This window comes from Clarias gariepinus, chromosome 11, assembly GCF_024256425.1.
Source record: "Clarias gariepinus isolate MV-2021 ecotype Netherlands chromosome 11, CGAR_prim_01v2, whole genome shotgun sequence".
In the NCBI taxonomy this organism is placed as follows: Eukaryota; Metazoa; Chordata; class Actinopteri; order Siluriformes; family Clariidae; genus Clarias; species Clarias gariepinus.
In genome coordinates, this window is record NC_071110.1 from 28,355,176 (window position 1) to 28,376,278 (window position 21,103).

At 36.4% G+C, this 21,103-nt stretch overlaps 1 protein-coding gene across 1 annotated transcript; it reads left to right on the top strand.

The window, feature by feature from the left end:
• Nucleotides 1-5,443: 5,443 nt before the first annotated feature.
• Nucleotides 5,444-19,138, top strand: LOC128532818 (calcium-activated chloride channel regulator 1-like). Its single transcript, XM_053506920.1, has 15 exons — nt 5,444-5,587; nt 6,957-7,094; nt 7,188-7,338; nt 7,485-7,590; nt 7,743-7,857; nt 10,443-10,670; nt 10,845-11,069; nt 11,187-11,367; nt 11,545-11,651; nt 11,731-11,940; nt 12,075-12,345; nt 12,437-12,601; nt 15,491-15,709; nt 16,036-16,311; nt 18,179-19,138. The coding sequence occupies exons 1-15, from the start codon at nt 5,444-5,446 to the stop codon at nt 18,625-18,627; spliced, it is 2,985 nt and encodes a 994-aa protein (XP_053362895.1). The 3' UTR covers nt 18,628-19,138.
• The last annotated feature ends 1,965 nt before the right edge of the window (nt 19,139-21,103 follow it).

Sequence of the window (21,103 nt, forward strand, 5' to 3'; positions counted from 1 at the left end):
AGCACAGCTGTCAAAGGCTACATTTACACTGTCAGGTAAATGTGACCCAATTCAGATTTTTTGCTCATATGTGACACATATCGGATATGTTCTATGTCCGAGTAAACAGAAAAACAACGCATGCATTCCGATATTTTGAGATCGGTTTCAGGCAATGAGATTAGCGCAAACTCGAACACATTTAGGTAAATCGGCGGGGACGTTAGCTTCAAAAACTAAATTCAGCCACTGCGTCCTCAGTGGCTCAGATACCTAACCCTAGGTAGGTACCCTAGGTAGGTACCCTAGGTCACTAACCCTAGGTAGTGAATGACAACTGCTGTGTTCGCTATTACACCCAACAACTGTACACAACACTCGCTCAGGCGCCATTTTGCTCCAGCGGCGAAAAACAATGGCCGACAGCTTTCTTCTCACTCGGGGCGGGTCTTTGCTAAAACACCAGTGTCAATCAACTTGTGTAGATGGTGTGGCGTCATACGGCAAGGCATTTGAGATTGGCCTGATTTCAGAAGGGGCGTGTTATTGTAATAAATGAAAAGAAAACCACTGGGCGGCTTTTTATCATCGTAGAGTGGTTGTGTACGCATTTTCCTAACACACAGTTCAGTTCAAACAGCTTAAAAAAGTGCATGTAGGCCTGTATGACCCCTTTAAGACGTCTAGCAATGTCCTTGGTCCCATTGTGAGTATACTTTTGACAAAATAATTTAATTTTTTTCAAAAATTGTCATCACCTAAAAGTGCTGCATTAAAATAGTAGTACGCTCTGCATGACTTATCATTGCTTTTTATAAAAATGCATTGTACTGTGCAATGATCTCAAGGTCCCACAGGATAGATGAGGAGGGACCTAAAAATATTCAGAGTATGTTTAAAAAGGGCCTCCGAGTGGCACAGTGGTAAAGTGCTCGCCTTTTCATCTGGAGATCGTGAGTTTGATTCCCGTGTAATGCTGCAACCTCTTGCAGCTGGAGGTCTAGAGAAAGCTGATTGCTCAAGCTCTCTGAGAGGGGAGGAAGGAGAGGTACTTAGTGCTCCCACATTAATCACAGCTTATCAGGGGCATCTGTAAGCTCACGCAAGTGGAAGAAGTGAATAGCGCTATCCTCCGAATGTGTTATGACGTTGGCAACAGTGCGTGCGTGAGCGAGCTCTGGCTGGCTGGCGTCACTTGGTTTTCGGCCCTCCCGACTGAGTGGTAGTAGCTTAATGTGGGAGTGCCCTAGTGACGAGGATACGACTAAATTAGGGAGGAAATCGGGTGAAATTTTTCAAAAAAATGATAAAAAAAAAAATGTAAGGTTTTTTTTTTTTTTTGAAATTAAAGTTTTTCTAGTGAGAGCATGTTATGTGTAGAGTCTCTGGGTTTTGTGGAAACTTGTGAAAACTCACAGTCGATTTTGTGAAGCAGCTTGAGGTTTTGACACACCAGTTTCAGCTTGTTATGCACACTACTTTGTCGATGCACAAGTTTGAGCTCATTGCGCACATTCTGTGTCTTGAAACCACAAGCATTTTCCACACTCACAAAGTCCAAGGAGTTTCCTGTGTTTCCTGTAAGAAAGTAATATCAGCCCACTTCTGCTTCACCAGCTGATAAAGTGCTGCTCTTTTTAGACTTAGTGCTAATGAGTGGAAAAGCCATAATCCAATACAGTTCATAAACTTTCATATAAGACAACGGCTAAAAAGCTACTCTGTGTCTTCATTAGTAAGTTTCTAGTTAGTTTGAAATAAAGTCCTCGAGAAAAAACTAAAGTGTATCGGTTAAAAGCTTTCAGATTTTACCCTCATTCGCCTTTAATAGCATAAAAAAACACCCTTGCTTTGTCTGACTCTGAGCATTGTGACCATCCTATATCTGTAAAATACCCATCAACCTGTTCTTCTCCCTCAGATATTTTTTTTCTCGCCTCCTTCGTCTACTTGTCTTCTTTTTCTTTAAAAAGTGATTTTGCTTCCATCTGAATATCTGCATTTCCATCTTTTTCACTGTTACTTAACAACCTCAAGAGATTCGATCATGGCAGGCTCCACCATGGAGTAGGGTACAGCCACAGGCACAACTGCAGAAGGGTCAGCTACAGTATACAGGCCCACAGGTGGGAGGAGGTACATCAGGCCCATCACTCCCAGACTCAGCTGCAGTATCCTGAGGTCCATCCTGCTCAGTGTGCATATTTGTTCCCACTTTCAAATTTGGCTTTTTAGGACATATACAGATTAGATGTCCTGTTCCACCACAAATAAAACATTATATTTTCAAAACAGCACAGTCAAAACCTTCCACTCTGAATTTCATAACTAGGTCTAGCTCATCTATACCATTATTTAAAACCCTAGTCTCCAAAAAGACAGCAGATCTTTAACTAGTGTTGATTTACATCCCAGCTGGATTTTTTTATTTGAAGAGACTAATTTTCTGTAGCAAGAGAGCTTTTTCTTAATTAACTTGTCTTTGATAAAAGCTAGAATGTTGGACTGCATAATTTTCCTAGATGGATTACTAAAAGGAAGCACACATGCGTGTTCACACCGTTTCAATCACCCTCCGCAAAAAAAAAAAAATCCCCTTCCTCAATTTCTATGGTACTGTATTCTATGTGGAATTAACAATAATAAACATTTTACATGGAAAGGGTTTTGGAGATTCTGTGTTAGTTCCGGTGTTTCCTGCAACCTTTCATGTGCCTTTCTGTTTCAAGTTTCTTGGTAACCTAGTAGGTGTGTGCCAACTGATACTGTATGTGTCTAAACACAATGGTGGACTGACCATCTGGAGCACCGGGAGTTTTCCCAGTGGGCTGCTGGCCAATGTGGGCCAGCCCAGTCAGTACACAAATATATAAAAAATGACGGAAACCATCCTATTGCAATTTTTTTTTTTATGCATATGGATAAAGCTAATAATGCTAACTGTTTTTATTTCAGCTTACCTGTTCAGTTTTATTGCCATTCTTTTAAAAATATTGTCGTTATAGATTTAGGTTGTTTGTCTTGCCAGGAAGTCCAGGGCCACTTTTTGGTCCCAGTCCGCCCCTGTCTGGACACGTACGCTTAGAGCATTAGACAAACTTTTGCTTATTAAAGGGGTCATCCAGTCCCATTTTTCATTAAATGTTAATATGATTCTTTAGGATCTTAATGAAAATTTTGTAATATACTTTAATTTAAAATTCTCAATGGTTGTGTAAACAAACATTATTTTTACCTGGTAAAAACTAGCTCTGTTCTCAGCAACCTATTTCAGTACATGCTCCTTGAAATGCTTATGATCTCTGCATGTAAAAGTTCTGAAAAAGTGCATGTAGGACCGTATGACCCCTTTAATCAGTATCATCATGTTTCACCTGTAATTGACTAATAAATAAATAAATAAATAGGGCCCAATTACAGACACTAATCTGTTTGAAGTATGTGGTACATGCACACTTTATGATTCTTACCTTTAGCTCAAAGAGGGAAAACCTTTTTATTATAACTTTGGATAAGATTTGGATAATACTGACACCTTCCTGTGGTGAATCTATCTAAAGTTAACATCATTGTTTTTAATTTCAAACTGATGCAGAAGCCACTTAACAACCCTCTGCTTATGTGACAACTGTCTATATCTAATTGCCATTTGGTTCTTTTTGTACAAAATTAATGCCATTGTATTCACCAAAAGTGTGCTGATTTAAATGTGCTAAAAAGCACAGTACACAGTATTTCTGATATAAATCTTTGATACCCCTCACATCTTGATTATGCAATTTATTTTGCTACGGTTAATCCTCTTTACTCAAAAATTGTATTATTTTAAGTTGCTTTCTATAAAACAAAACAATACAATTTTACTTAATATATGTACTGTCTGAAACAAAAAAAACAAAAAAAAACTTCACCAAGAGAACACTTTAACACATTATTACACCTGCAAGGATTTTGCGGAAGAAATGTGGTCGGGGAAAAATGATGAATAAAGATCACTTAAAGTGTTTGTTGCATGGTAAAAACTATAGATACAGTATGTTTAACAGTGAAAGCGAGAGCATTTCCATACACACACAATGTAAGGTGAACACATAAGAAAGCCACTTGTTAGTAAGACTAATAAAAAAGGCCTCAATTTGTTTGGTAAGACGAAGGTGGGACTATATAGAAATAGAATAAAAAAGTTTATGTGATTTGATGAGTCCAAACTGACTTTTTTCCAGTGTAAAAAGGGAACCAACCAATGTGACCAATTTTTTTTTTTTGGCTGGGCAGTGTGTACAGTATATAACACTTTTTTGTTTACCACATAACTCAATATATGGTTTCATACAGTATGTGTTTATTTAATAAATGCAATACTTCTTTCCAACCTAATATTAAAACTTAAAATGGCATCTTACTTTTCTTTATTACTTACTCAATGGACCAACAGTAGGCAAACTCTGAGGTATCAATCGTTGATCATGCAAAAAGTATTTTCCAGATCCATAACCAAAAATCCCATATCCCCATTCATTTTAAATCAAGGCTTGAATCCAACTGTCATCATCATATCAATCATGCATTAACACCAATACCAATGTTATTAATTTGAATGTTATTTCCCTGTTTCATGCACTTCCTTGCTATCACATATACCACATAATATTTGTGCCATCAAGTACACATTTGACAAATGAGTACAACTGTAATATCATTACATGAACATGAAAATAGAAAGCTTAACCGTCTGTGGAGGAAATAAACATGTGGAATCAAAAGATTTTGTATTGGCAAACGTAAAAATATTGATTTTTGTTTTTTTATAACAGAATTTTTGTTCTAAAATCAGACCATCTTATTTTCATTATTCCAACAAAGGTTTAATAAATATATATTTTTTAAATAACAATCAGCAAAAACAGACTTACTACTCCCACAGTTACGAATTTTGCAAGAAAGTGTGGCACTGATCTATTTTTTTGCAAATCAGCGTACATTTTTTGTTTACATTTGAAAACTGGTCTGTCTTGTACTATATTTCTTTCTTTACATCCATGGATATATTCTCGTATAATCTCCTAATCAAATTAAAGCCGGTATGTAGTCCTTACAGAGCATAAGTAGCAGAAACATCTCAATATCAACTGTTCAAAGGAGATTAATGCTTTTTTATGGACGCCTCCAGCATTCCTTTACAATGTAGAAAGAAATAAAATTTGAAACCAATATGGAGTTAGAAAGTGTTTTAAACGGTAGTGTATATATTTTTTTTCTTCTTCTTTTTTTTTCTCATTTTCCTTTTTCCAATATATTAATTTAATGTGTCTACAATGCATCAAATTAATGAAATGAAAGTTAAAAAAAAAACACATGATCTCAAAAACTTATCCTGTTTGTGATCACACTACAGTATGATTCACAGGGGTGGTGCACTACATAAATATAACACCCAACAATCCTTACTCTCTGTTCTGCGGTCATGACTCTTCCTGTACTGTTGCTGTTTCTCAGTGCACTGGGACCTGTTACATCCATCGGATTGGATGAAAACGGGTACACTGATGTTCTTGTAGTCATCAGCCCTGCTGTGCCAGAGAATGAAGAACTTCTCAATCAAATCAAGGTATTTAATAATTTCTGATTTAAATATTTTAGGAGTTTATATATTTTATTGCAAATATTATAAGTTGATTGATTGTATGTGTTCCTTCTATAATATGGAATTACATAACACAATATACGCCTTGGCCAAAAGCCTGGACACATAGACAAAAAAATGTGTTTCAAAGTATAAATTATAGCTAATAACAAATTAGGTTTTTAGACAAGTTTTTAGGGTGTAAAGAGAAAAAAGTGGAATTTATTCACTTTTATTTATTGAAATTGAGCAATAATCCATGTGCTTTGTAGAGAAATACAAGTCCTCCACTGTAAATGTAAATTAGTCTCATTTCATTAGACTTATAAGGTAATCAGTCTCATAGAATATCCCGTTTATAATTGTTATAATGGTTTAGAACAGGGTTTTAGGAAATAGGGTTTTCATATGGTTTGAAAACGTTTGTTAATGTCATTTGTTTCTTTTTCTCATTAATGTTTTGCTCTCACTAGCCAGCTAGCTTTTCATCTGCTAAAAATGACCCAGACCTTACACACACATACCTTTGACCCAAAGGTGATGACACAAGTAAAACGCCTTCATTATATTTAATTTTTGAGTCTGCTTAATGAACATTTTACTTTTAAAATAAGTAAATAATATATAATATTAAATATAATATAATAATAAATCAATATAAAATCAGTCATGACTGTACTTCCCAGTAGTATTTCGCATTATTTTTTTTCCATGCAATTGTATGTTCATTTTTCATGTAAGTGAAACAGGTGTAGACACTCCTGCACCATTATTACACTCTGTCATTATTATTTAACATTCGGCTGTGGCTTAATGCATAGTATTGTTACCTGGGAGATGTTCGGGATGAATCTGCATGCTTTGGTTACTGTGCCATGCAAGTCGATGGGGGAGGAGCAGGGGCTGATGTTATATCACACTACTATAAATCAAATACAGTTGTTATTGTAACCAGGTTTTTAAAAAAAAAAAATAATTAAATGGTAAAGGCTATTTTTTTAAATATACAATATAAAAATAATTAAAGATAAAAGTCAGAAGGCAAAAGTTCATGCTGCTTGAGCACCACGTGAAGTCTACCTGTGCATCTGACTGCTGTATTCTTCCCATACAGTTATTGTAAGAGAGCTTTAACAAAAGGGTGCCCCCTATCTGTGGTTGCATGGAACTTATTTATAGAAAAAAAATTAAATAATAAAGGGATGAAGCTCAACTTTGTGGTTAGTAATGCCATTTATCATCAGAAAGATAGACGATAAGAAATAGTGTAGCTACATATTCAATGAATGGTTCAGTAAATAATTATTTAATAAATAAATTTTTATACATGCATCAATTTCCACTACCTCCATAGGAAATGTTAATCAGTGGATCAGAATATCTGTTTGAAGCTTTAGACCACAAGCTGTTCATCAAGGAGGTGAAAATACTAGTACCTCCAAACTGGATGACAGGAAAGTATGAGAGAGCAAGAACAGAATCCTTTGACAAGGTACAATCTTGATTCAGTGTTACTGTACTATATACTATGTTGTGGAGTTTTGTTTTTAAACAGTATGAATGTAAATATGTATTTTATTTTTAGGGCAGAATAAGAATTGACATCCCACATCCTCATTTTGGTGATGAGCCGTACACTCATCAGATTCAGGGTTGTGGAAACGAGGCTGAATACATTCATTTTACCCCAGACTTCTTGTTAAACAATGATTTTATCAAACAATATGGACCTAGAGGTAAAGGCTAACATTTTTAAAGACATTTTTAATTCAAAATATAATTGCATGTGCAGTCAACTATGAGGCAGTGGGTACGTTGGAATGTCTGGTCATTTTGTTCTACATCAAGATTTGACATTATAAATACATATTTTTTCTTTCAGGGAAGGTGTTTTTGCATGAATGGGCTCACCTCAGATGGGGGGTATTTAATGAATATAATACGAAAGAGCCCTTTTACATGTCTGGTGGTCGGATTCAACCAACAAGGTTTTATTATTTGCTTTTTCTAAAGGCCATAAATTAATGTGTGTAAAGTTGCACAATTGCTGTTAATAATGATTAATTAAGTAACTAATTAAATTTATTTATTCAAAAAGTAGTAAAAAGTAAAATAAAAATATTATTTATTTATTTTTCAGGTGTTCTGATAAGATTTTTGGGGAGTGGTATGAAATTATACGTCAGGGTCTTCAACCTTGCCAAATTAATGAAGCTGGAAATCCCACAACCAGCTGTGAATTCATTCCAGATAAGGTGCGAAATGCAGATGTTGCAATAATGTACATGCAAAGCAGAAAGTCTGTAAGTACAGAAGTTGATAAACAGTAGGTGAAACACATTTTATGTTTATATACTGTAGGTGTGGAGTTATGAGCTAAGAAACATAAGTTATGAGTAACTTATAGAACATAAGATATAAGATAGAACATAGAATAAGAAAAAGTTTTGCATATTTAGTTTAAGTCACAAGGGTGTTAAAAAGCGCAACTTACAAAATATATCACAAGCTATCACAATCTATTACAGTTTTAAAACATTGGATAAATCAGATTGTCATTGTGTTTGTGTTCATTTAAGTAATCAATAGTATTTAGTCACTATATTGTTCAGGCCTGAGCCCTGTATATGTTTATTTAAAAACAGCTAAACAAACAAACAAAAAAATCTAAACTGCTCTGGACTTTAGAAGTTAGTAATATGTTGGTTGAGTTTTAATTAAAAAAAAATAATAAAAAAAAAGTAGGCATGTACCGTTTGTGTGTACTGCAAGTCATGATATTATGCATAATACACAACACTTTATCACTACACAACATACGTATCACAATGCCATGCAGAAATGTAGTTAAGCAGCAGTACAGACATTTAGTGTAGGATTTAGTAGAGTAAAAGTAATAAGCTTTGGTAAAACCGCCTAAATAAAGTACGGACATGTAAAATATGTACTTAAGTACTGTACAGTAACAAAGTAAATGTATTCAGTTACCTCCCACCATTGCAGATCACAGTGTCCTGGTCCACAGGACACATGAACAAACCACAGAGTGCAGCCACTGTTTTGCTCAGGAAGTAGCTTTCAATCAATCAATCAATCAATCAATCAATCAATCAAACTTTATTTATAAAGCACTTTAAAAAAAACAACAAGGACGGTCTGTAGTGCTGTACACCGCCTAACAAGAATAGGTTACATCGCAAATGAAATAAGCGTCAGTTTAATAAAACACAGGAATATCAGTCAACAAATCAAACTGAGTTGAAAGCAAGCCTAAAAAGATGTGTTTTAAGTGATGACCATAAAATATTTAATTTGTCTAAGATGCAACGGCAGATCATTCCATAATTTAGGACTGGTGACAGAAAAGGAACGGTCCCCCCTGAGTGTTTCAGTGTTTTGGGGACAACCAAACGAGACTGAGCAGCTGATCTAAGAGAGCGAGCAGGGCAGTAGGCCTGGAGCATGTCTAACACATACTGAGGGGCGAGACCATGTAGAGATTTAAAAACAAATGAGAGAATTTTAAAATCAATACGAAAACGAATCGGGAGCCAGTGCAATGACTTTAAAATCGGAGTAATATGCTCACATTTTTTTAGTACCAGTTAAAAGCAGCATTCTGTACGAGCTGTAATCGTGCAAGTGACGCCTGGCTGATCCCATAATAAAGTGCTTTGCAATAATCTAAGCGATTCGTAATGAAAGCATGAGTTAAAATCTCAAAATGATGCCGAGAACGGAATGGTTTGGCTTTGGCCAAGTTGTTTGTCTCAGTTGAAAAAAGCTTGTTTTAACAACTGCACTAATCTAAGCATCAAGTTTCAAATTTGACTTCAATTTTACACCAAGATTTGTTACAATGGACTTTTGATATTGTGTCAAAGCACCCAAGTCTACATCAGCAACAGAGGCATCACTAGGCCCAAACAGTATGACCTCTGTCTTTGTATCATTAAAATGTAACAAATTTGCTGACAGCCAGGGTTTAATTTCCTCAACACAGTCTAAAAGTTGTCGAACAGAATGAATTTCCTTTTGTTTTAAGGGCATGTAAATTTGTGAATCGTCCGCATAAGAGAGGAAGGAGGTATAAGGAGAAGAGGAGTGGGGCCAAAATAGAGCCTTGGGCCACTCCACAAGTGAGAGGGGCAGCAGAGGACTTAGCAGACCCCACATGGACACTAAAACTTCTCCCTGTCAGATATGATCTAAACCACTCTAACGCACTGCCCTGGATTCCCACACAATCTTTTAGTCAAGACAGAAGATTGTCATGGTCCACTGTGTCAAAGGCCGCAGTTAGGTCGAGCAGAACCAAGATGACACACTGGCCAGAGTCTGTGACTAAAAGAAAAAAACTTTTAATAGTGCAGTCCCCGTACTATGTTTGGTTTTAAAACCTGACTGGAACACCTCGAAAATTTTATGTTCATCTAAGAACACATTTAGCTAAACCAACTTTTTCTAAAATCTTTGAAATAAGAGGAAGTTTTGAGATTGGCCTAAAATTTGAGAGGACAGAAATGTCAAGACCAGGCTTCTTAATCAATGGCTGTACCACGGCATGCTTAAAACCATCTGGGACAGTACCATTTATCAAACTGCTGTTAATAATACTGGGCTATGGTTAGAAAAACCTCTTTAAACAGACGAGGTGGAGAAACATTATTAGAGGAACCAGAGGCCTTATAGTTATGTAGTGGTTTTCAAATGAAAGAGTTCAAGTGTCAAAACAATAATTTGTTAAAATAAATAAGTCAGAAAATGTAGTTTAGCACTTTTTGCTGCCAATCTGTGATGTCTTCAGCCTTGGTGTCAAAGACATTTATTTTTTTTGCAGAAAATAACATTTTGTCAAGAAGAGGAGCACAACTTTGAAGCCCCCTATGAGCAAAATAAGAAGTGTGCCAAAGCAACAAGAACAGTCATTTTTCAGGACTCGGTAGATAAAGATACCCTTCACAACCTAAAGCCTCTGCCCTCTGCACCACCAGCTCCAGAATTCAAAGTCATACAGAGGGGACATCGGGTCGTCTGTCTCGTCCTTGATGTCTCAGGAAGCATGAGTGTATGTAAAATCACTGGGTGTAAGACAAATAACTTCAGATATAAACTGAATATCTAAATAAGTCTCAAACTCCATCAAATCTTTATCAAATCATTAAGAGCAATATGTTTTTTAGAAAATGGTTAATATGTGATTGGTGTGTGTGTGTGTGTGTGGGTGGGTGTGTGTTTAAAGGGTCAAAGAATAAATCTACAACAGCGAGCTGCTACACATTTCTTGAAACACATCGTTGATGAACAGCAGTTTGTGGTTCTTGTGACGTTTAGTAGTGACGCTCAAATACTAAGTCCTTTGACTTTAATAAATGGACAGGCTTCAAGAGACAGTCTAGTTAACAAGTTGCCAGAAACTGCAAGTGGAGGTACACAAATCTGTAAAGGACTCAGAAAAGGCTTTGAGGTGAGACACAGATATAAAAACCTCATGATTTGCAATGATTTAGTCTGTGATCAAAATCAGATTTACTGATCTAAAATGTGTCTGCCAAGATTAATGACAATTTCTTTAACATTTCAGGCTCTTAAAATGGATGATGGTAAAACAATAGGAGATGAAATTATCTTTCTGACGGACGGGGAAGCAGGTGATAATGTTCAGGATTGTTTCCAGGAAGCTGTTCAAAGTGGTGCAATCATTCACACTATAGCATTCGGCCCAAAGGCAGACAATGTACTGAAAACCATGGCGGATCAAACAGGTAAGATTTTATAAGTGTAATATTATTTAATATTACTAAGTTTGTTTTAGCATTCCACAGTTTAAAGGTCAGCTCTAAGCCCAGTACACAATAAACACCAATATGCATTGATTAACACTCTACAACTGTTGTTTGGCTGCATTCTGAAAAACAGAAACTTTTTTTTTTTTTTAACAGAGGGAGACTTTAGAATAGCCAATGAAACTATATGTTCCAACGAGCTTATGGATGCCTTTTTTTCAATGACACTGTTTGATGGAAATCCCATTACACAGCCAGTTCAGGTTAGTTATACACATTCAATGTGAGAATTCTCAATATTGCACGTTAGAGTTTTTACATTTTTTCCCCCTTTCCGAACAGCATGAAAGCACTGGAAAGATTTTAACAGATTGGTTCAATGGAACAGTTCCCATTGACCAGGCTGCAGGAAAACACACCACTTTTACATTAATTTATGAAAGAAATGCACCTACGGTGCACATACAGTCACTGAGTGGTTTGGTTTATGACCAGAGAAACACCACTGACACTGCTAACACAATCACTTTAACTGTTCCAGGGACTGCAGAGGTAAACTTTTTTTCTGTTACTTGAAATAAAAAAGTACTACAATAACTAATAAAAGAAACAACAAAATAGAAAATAAAGAAAAGAGGAATAATGTAAAATAGGCAATAACTTAATGCACATTATTCTATTGGCAGCCTGGGGGTTGGAAATTCAGCTTCCTCAACAGAGAAACAGCTGCTCAACAAATTAGTTTAACAGTAATGAGTCAGGCAGCTTTTAAAGATGTTTCTCCAGTCAGAGTTACAATCAAAATGAGACATCAGCATAATAACAGCACCAAACCCATGCTCGTGTTCGCTGAAGTCAGACAGAACTATGTACCTGTGTTGGGGGTCAGTGTTTGGGCAACTCTGATGTCAGATACTGGAAACTCAGAAAAACTGCAGCTTCTTGATAATGGGGCAGGTAAAACCTTTAAAACATCCATAAAAAATAATAATTTCGGGACAAATTATTAAATAATACAAAACATTTATCCAGGATATATATTTTACAGGAGCCGATGTTTTCAAAGATGATGGCGTCTATTCCAGATACTTCACAAAATTTAAACGTGGAAGATACAGTCTAAAAGTGAGAGTGGAAAGTCAACATGAAGGAGTCCATTTTTATCTGCACAAACACAGCAGTGCTCTGTATGTCCCTGGATATATTGTTGGTAGTAAGTATTGTCTACTATTATTATTCAGTCAGAATCTGAAAAAAATAAAAAATCTTCTTTAATAGCAACCAGGGCTAGTTCATCTGCCCTTATAAAAAATATTAATAAAATATTAATAAATATGCAAAGTGATAATATGCAAAGTCATTATTCACCACCATGCATCACATTGACACTAACAACATTTATTTACTTATTTTAAATATGAATGTTTATAATATTAATATTATCCGTATTTCAGTCGGACAGTTATTTGCAGATGGTCCCTAACTCGCGCAGCAGGCGAGGTGCTTTCGCCGGACTTTTAGCTTTTAGAATCTTTGCTACAAATTGGAATCTGGAGCCCGGAGCTCGAATATCCAACGTCCAAAGTCAAACCAACTTCACCGCGGTTAAACACAAAGTGGTCACATCAAATTAGATCAAGGGGGGAAAAAATTTAGTTTTGGTGCATACAAAATTTTTCAGACCATGCAAAACATTATAAACAGTACAAACTTTAGTTTTATATTCATCTCAGTACATGACGGCTCCCTATTATAGAACAGGTATAAATCCTCTCTAAGCTTCCCACACATTTACAAACATGTGAATCTCATGCTTTTTGTACACAAACCACCAGGTATTTCATTTTTTTTATATTATTTCTATGCCTCACCACAGTGCTTAAACTACACTATCGTTTTGTTCAGTATCACCACTGTTTAAAGAACCTCCAAATCGCATAATGTCCTGCCTCATATATCGTTTTTATGGTTTAACACGCACCAGAAATCATTTGAACACGTTCAAGCCACTCACAGCAGTTGATGTGTTACACAAGAAGTATCTTCATTTCACTGATCATGTGGCAAAAAGAAGTGATGCTCAAAACACAAGTTTAAGTTTTAATATTTTTTCAACTACACTTTCTTATAAACAACCTTATCTATGAGAATTTATTTTATAAATGAATTAGAAATTAAAAAAAAGAAATTTGAAAATGAATTTTATCACGATTTGCTGTCAAACCACTGAAGTAAATACTCTAACTTGCAGTATTTATGCTATATTCTGCAACGTATTCCCAAAATCTAACATCATGAAGGGGCCACAGGGCCTAAGACTGAAAAATCTATTAACATTAACTTCCTTTAATCAAATACAGTTGAACACAGTATATTTAAGTTTTAAATGCCCACCACTAATGCTTTATCATAAATTTTAATTATATATTAAAATGTCCTTGATGAAAAGCCATATTCATGTATTAAAAAAGATAGCAATAAGCATATCTAATGAGCATGATGACTGTATATACAAGTGGAAACAAAACTGTAATGGTGCACCAGCAAGTAGTAATGAAAAAAATGAACCAGCAAATACTAATAAAAGGGAGGATGCAGTGAATGAAGTATGTGACTGTAGTGCAATGAAGACAAAATGTATATGAGCCTATTTATTGTGCTGTCAGAAGGAGATCCCTCTCTTGACACAGAGCAGAGTTATTGTAAAGTCTAATTGCAGGTGGCAGAAAAGACTTCCTGTAGCGTTCTTTGTCATAGCTGAGTTGAAGCATTCTCTTACTCAAAGTGCTCTGTTGCTTATTCAGTAGGTTGTGGAGGGGATGTGAGGTGTTCTCCATAATGGTTAACAGATTATGTAACACCCTGCTTTCCACTACAAGCTTCAAACATTCCAGGGGAGTGCCCAGTATTAAGATAGCCTTTTTGATGAGTTTGTTGAGTTTTTTTTTTTTTTTTTGAGTCACTGATTCTGATTCTGCTGCCCCAGCAGATGGAAGAAAAGAATATTGCACTTGCCACAACAGACATAAGAAATCTGCAACATTTTGCTGCAGACATTAAAAGACCTGAGTTTCCTCAAGAAGTAAAGTCTGTAGACAGTATCTGTGTTGCATTTCCAGTCCAAACTGCTGTCAGTGTGAACTTCAAGGTATCTGTAGTCCTCCACAATCTCCACCTCCTCACCCAGAATGTGGTCTATGCTCGGGGTATACTTGGTCCTCCCTTGTGGCATGACCATCCCCTTGGTCTTAGTCACATTCGGGACGAGATGGTTCCTCTCACACCAATTCTCAAATCAGGCCTCTGTATTCTTGTTGTTCTAGAACTTTAAAGTGTATGATGTAAAAAGGAGAGAGTACTGTCCCCTGCAGTGCAAAAAGCATGATTCTCAGTTTAAGATTCTTAGAGACATAGGTTAAACAGGTGCTGTAAAATCCCACATAGTAGCTGGTTAGCACAGGCCTTCAGAACTCTGGGGCTGATACCAGCCTTGTTTTGATTCAGTATCCCCAGCCGCCCCTTCACCTGACGTCTTGAAACAGAGATGGGGGGGGGGGGGGGGGGGGGGAGGACACATCATTGTTGCTGGACTAGGTGGAACAGATGTTTGGTGTGGTGGTGAAGCTGTAAAGTTTATTGTGGTGGTTAGTGTCTCGAAAGAGTGTGACTTTTTATTGTTAGTTACTGGGGAGGTATGTGAGGGAAGCAGTTGTGAAGACTGTGCGGGGCGGGGGTGATGTCTGAAGGAGGGAGCAGAGGGGGCAGTTGGGAAACCATACTAAACTGTTGAAAAGTTTCAGCTAATTGACTTAGATCAGGTCTCCCTCAGTCTGTCCATCTTTCCCTTAAAACCGGCAATACTCCTTATAACAGTCCACACATCACTCACACTGTTCACCTGGAGATTATTTTCCAGCTTCCTCCTGTATGCATCTTTTCACTCCCTCCTTTTCAAGTCACTTCAAGTCTTTGTCCCCATCTCTGAAGATTATTTAAATATGTAATGGTTAGGGCTCAAGTGCATGACATCACCACGATGATGTCATAGCTATGACATCATCGTCTCTGAGTTTGTATAACCACATTTATGTCCTCTTTCCAGGTAAAGTGGAATTAAGTCCTCCTAAGCCCCCAGTACAAGTGCAGACAGGGAGCATTGACAGCTTCAGGAGAGTAGTAACTGGGGTCAGTTTTGTGGTGGAAGCAGATGCACCTTCAAACTTCCCTCCAAACAAGATTGTAGATATGGTTGCGGCAATCCATCAGGACACTGTGTTTCTCAGCTGGACGGCTCCTGGTGGTGATTGTGATCAGGGAACAGGTGAGTTTTACATAAACCGATTGTTTTAGTACATTTTTTTTTATTTTTATACAAACAAAATGTCTGTTATAGTCAGATTTGTGAACTATTACAAAATGCTGAAAATGTAACAGTTCGTAAATAACTTAAATACTTTATAACGTAAATAAAGTAAATATATTCTTAAAAGTTTCACCATGTTGATTATTGCTACGCTCTGACAAAATTTTCACCCTATGCTGTACATATATTTATTGTATATACAGGTAAACATGTTTACTCAGTATATATATATATATATATATATATATATAATCCCTTAATATTCTTGTACATTTTCTCTCAAGCCCATTCCTATGAAATCAGATGGAGTGAAGATTTCAAGATGCTTCAAAACAACTTAAAGAGCACTAATTTAGTCAACACTGCAGCACTTCGGCCTCAGGTGTCAGGATCAGCTGAGCAACACTCTTTCTGGCTTGACAGTACAATAAAAAATGGCACTCTGCTTTTTTTTGCTGTTCAGTCGATGGACCAAGAGTTAGCAAAGTCTGAGGTATCAAACATTGCTCAAGCAACAAAATATGTCCAAGGTCATGGTGAGGCTTCTGATCATAGAACAAGTGAGTCTTATACATATTGAATATGTTTCACTCTGTATTTGTATACTTCTCCAAATAATTATAATACTGTACATTTCACTCTGTCTCTCTCTCATACTCACACAAAGATATTTTCAGATTGTGGCTTGTGTTTTGAAATGTGCTGTAACACATTTTGTAAGCAGTAAATTATAGAATTAACTCGGTGGTTACAACACTAAAGATCGATCTAAACATTTTTTCTGGGGTAAGTTAATATTTCCACTGCTAAAATAACAGCACTGAAGTAGTATAAATGAATTGTAAAATGCTGGATATTTTTAAAGACAAAAATCTTTATCCAATCTACTTTTTTTGATTTCTCATGTGTGATTCACTCTCCTATTACTGAACAGGGTGTGTAACAACTTAATGTAAACAAGGCATCAGATACTCAACCTTACAAAATTTGATTTCCTTGTATTAATAAGTTAGACAGAGAGTCCTGCTGTACAGAAAGACAGACAGGCATGTACATAGGCTTCAACCTGAAATAATATTACTGACTACATTAAAGCTCATCAGGTAATGTTGAGCGTGAACTATTTCTCAACTTTAGAACCATGGATGACAGGTGCAGTACTGAAGCTAGTTAACATATAAACCTGTGTTGTAGTTAGTTTCTATTTTAACAAAAATACACCTTGTCAGTTTGTCATTAGGGCTGGACGATATTTTGCCATATATTGTGATTCTGATTTAAACTGAATTTAGAATTTAAACATATTTTTCAACAGAATGTGATTAAGATACTGTAGCAGGGCAAAACTATGAAATAACATAATGAAATTGCATAGGTTATTATGTAACAACAACACTCATTTATTTTAAGACACAGAGCTCAGCCTTTCTGGAATAGTTCTCGCAAAAGCAGTATTGTCAAGTGTATTTGCAAAACCCATCAAGCACCATGATGAATCTGACCCTCATAAAGAAGGCAAGACCTCTGCCTCTGCTGCAGAGAAGAAGTTCATTTGGAGTATAGTATATAATATACTATAGCATATAGCATTCTTACCTGTGGCAAAAGCGGAACTCAGGTACGCAACAAAAGGGGGCGGGTGCTCTGTGTGAGAGGAAAGACTCTCCCCCTACCTTTATAACATCCCACATGCAAGCAGATTGGCTAGTGTCTGGAATGATGTCTCAGACAATAACCAGGTTACGCAAAAGTTCTCCAACCAATGGTATGGCAGTACACTGGAACCTCGGTTTGCGGGTAACGCGGTTTGCAAGTGCCTCTTCAGCCCCCCCCCCCCCACCTTCACAATCGCACTCTCTCTCTTTCTCTCTTCCTTTCTCTCTAATTAAAACACTGCTCTGTCACGATTCTTTTTAAAGGTAAAGTGCAGGTTTATTTGTTTTATTTTTACTTTACAGCAGCGATTCTGTTAGTATGCGCTCACACGAGTGTCATTGGCAATATGTATATATATATATATATATATATGTATACATAATATATACATATATATATATATATATATATATATGTGTGTGTGTGTGTGTGTGTGTGTGTGTGCGCGTGCAAGAGAGAGAGAGAAACTCAAATAAGAGAGGCAAAAGGTTTAATGTGTAAGACAAGTTTTACCTTTTATCTCCAAGTCTCCTCTATGCTAGTTTTATGGTATCTATTTAATCCATGAGTGTGAAATAGATTTAATACATATAAATAAATGTATGTACGGAAAACTGTTATACTAAGTATTTCTCATTATAATATTGAAATTTCCTTATTCATATTTTATTGTGCATACCAACTTATGCATAGAACTTACTCTGTTTAAATATTTTTTAATATTTAATATTTTTAATAATTGCTAATATTCCTATTGCATTTTCTCTTAAGCCCAGTCCTACGAAATCAAATGGAATACGGATTTAGAGATGTTTCGGAACAACTCCAGGGGCAGCAATTTAGTCAACACAACGGCATTTACTCAAGAAGAGGCACAACCTCAAGAAACTGTCTCAGCTGAAAAACATTCTTTCAACAGTACAATAAAAAATGACACCATGGGTTTCTTTGCTGTTCAGTCAAATGCAACAAAGTCTGAGGTATTAAACTTTTCACAAGCAAACAATTATGTCCAAAGTCCTACATCACCTATTTTTAATCAAGGCCTAAATCTACCTGCTATTATTGTAACAGTCTGTTTTGTAGCATTATGTGTTATAGCTGTGGTCATCAGAAGGGCACTAAAACAAAAAAAGCTTTATTCTTTATCACAAAATTTATTATTAAATTCTGACACAAATGAGGACCCAGTAGTAATTTCCACTTTTGACATAATATAATGAACACGAAGTTAAAGTGGCATTAAAATCAAACACATTACAGTTTGACTCCCTCACTGTCCTATATCATTTAAGTAACTATTTTTTTTTAAAGTAAATAAAAAAATTGTTAATATCAGAATATTTTTTATTTGAGACATAAAAAAACAAGTAAACACCAAATATAATTAGTTTAGTGTGCAAACTAATACATATTCCCGCAAATTAGCGTACAAGGATTCCAAATGGAATTAAGTCTGGACTTTTCCAGACTTCGACTAGGCGACTAAAAAAACTTTTTTCACAGCACTGTACTTTGAATGCACACGTTTGTGTGGATAATTAGTTAGGACCACCTGTTTCTTTTAAATTAAGCTTGTTGTGTTTCCTGATGTATTTTCGTCTCAACTGTTGATGATTTATGGATTTTTTTTTATTTATCAATAAGTATGAACATCTTGTTCTACATGTAACCAATCACAAAAATATCTATGTGCATAAAATTATTTAATTTCATGTAACACCATGGTCATTTAAGTTTCTCTTCTTACCCATAATAAGAATAAAATATTATTGTGTGGTGACATGAGTCTGAGTCTCTGTGAGTTTTACTTTCTATTTGTTTTCAGATAGTAATTTTTCCAGCATTTTATTTATAATATACAGCAATATGCTACTTTTATGTTTTGGCGGAATTGGGTGCTACATTCTTGGAGACCCACAGTGATTAAGGGAGTGTTTAGATACAGTTGAGTACTTCAGTCACCTAGATCCTATGAAGCATTGTTTGGATGATGGATGGCTATTTCTAAGGTGAGTGCAGTTCTATTCATTGGTAATGAAAACAAACCTGGTGTTTTTGCTACAAGGTATGATAATTGAAAAAAGTAAAAAAAGCAGGCACTACAACTACAATTATTATTTTTGTTGTTGTTGTTATTTCTTATGCAAGTTCCGTCAAGAACATTTGTAGATGTTTGCTCAATATATCAAAGTAAAATTAATTGAATCCTTCAAACCTAGACTAAATAAAAATTTACTGGATACTGGACGGTATCCACTCATAACTCAAAGTGATGGTTAATGAGATGTGAGTGCTAATAAAATGTACAGTAAAATCCATTTTTATTAAACATTTGATGACTGATAAATTATGCAGATGATATTTTTCTGCCTAAACCAGGAAGATATGTTTGATTTTTCAAGTCAAGTCAAGTAGGCTTTTATTGTCATTTCAACCATATATAGTTCAGTACACAGTCAAACGAAACAACTTTCCTCCAGGACCAAAGTGCTACAAACATGCAACAATATAAATTAACAACACAACATAAATTAACAACACATTTTTAAGTTAACCTAAAAACTATTTATTTCTATACAAAAAAGAGACAACAATGGGCAACAGACAACAAAGTGCACATGCAAATGTGCAAACAAAGAACTACACAACAACGTAAACGTTACAGTTCAGTAAGGTAGGTATGAACAATTGTGAGATGGTTGTAGATCAGGGTGATTGTGCATGTGTTCAGTCCTGATTATATTTAGTTCGTCTAAATGATTTAGTGTGTGTGTGTGTGTGTGTGTGTGTATGTATGCCTATCAGTCCCTTTGTGTTGAGGAGACGAATGGCTTGTGGGTAAAAACTGTTACATAGTCTGGATGTGAGTGCCTGAATGCTTCGGTACCTTTTTTCAGATGGCAGGAACGTGAAGAGTGAGTGTAAGGGGTGTGTTCGGTCAGCTACAATTCTGGTGGCTTTGCGTATACAGCGTGTGGTATAGATGTCTTTGATGGAGGGGAGAGAGACCCCGATGATCTTCTCAGCTGTCCTCACTATCCGCTGTAGGGTCTTGCGGTCTGATAGGGTCTTGCTGTAGGGTCTTGTGGCCTCTGCACTTCCTCTCTGTACGCTGACTGTATGCCCCAGTGCTCAGTGTGGTGGTGCTGGAGGTAGAGTTCCCGATCCGCACTGCCTGGGGTCTTTCTGTCAGAAAGGATCCAGTTACAGAGGGAGGTGTTCAGGCCCAATAGGCTCAGCTTCCCGATCAGGTGCTGGGGATGATTGTATTAAATGCTGAACTGATATCCATGTACAGCATTCTGACGTAAGTGTCCTTCTTGTCCGGGTGTGTCAGTTCCAGGTGGAGTGCGGTGGAGATGGCGTCATCCATCGTGCGGTTTGAACGATAAGCAGTGGGTCCAGTGAGAAGGTCTTGATGTGTCTTATGACGAGCCGCTCGAAGCAGTTCATGATGGTGGGTGTGAGTGCAACAAGGCGGTATTCATTGAGACAGGACACAGAAGCTTTCTTCGGCACGGGGACGATGGTGGAAGACTTGAAGCATGTGAGAACTAAGGCGCTGCTCAGATGTTCTTCTTGGATCACTCTGTCGGGCAAGTTGTCTGGTCCAGCAGCTTTACGTAGGTTGACTCTGCGTAAAGTTTTCCTCACATCAGCCGCTGTAAGACACAGCACATGGTTGTTTGGAGA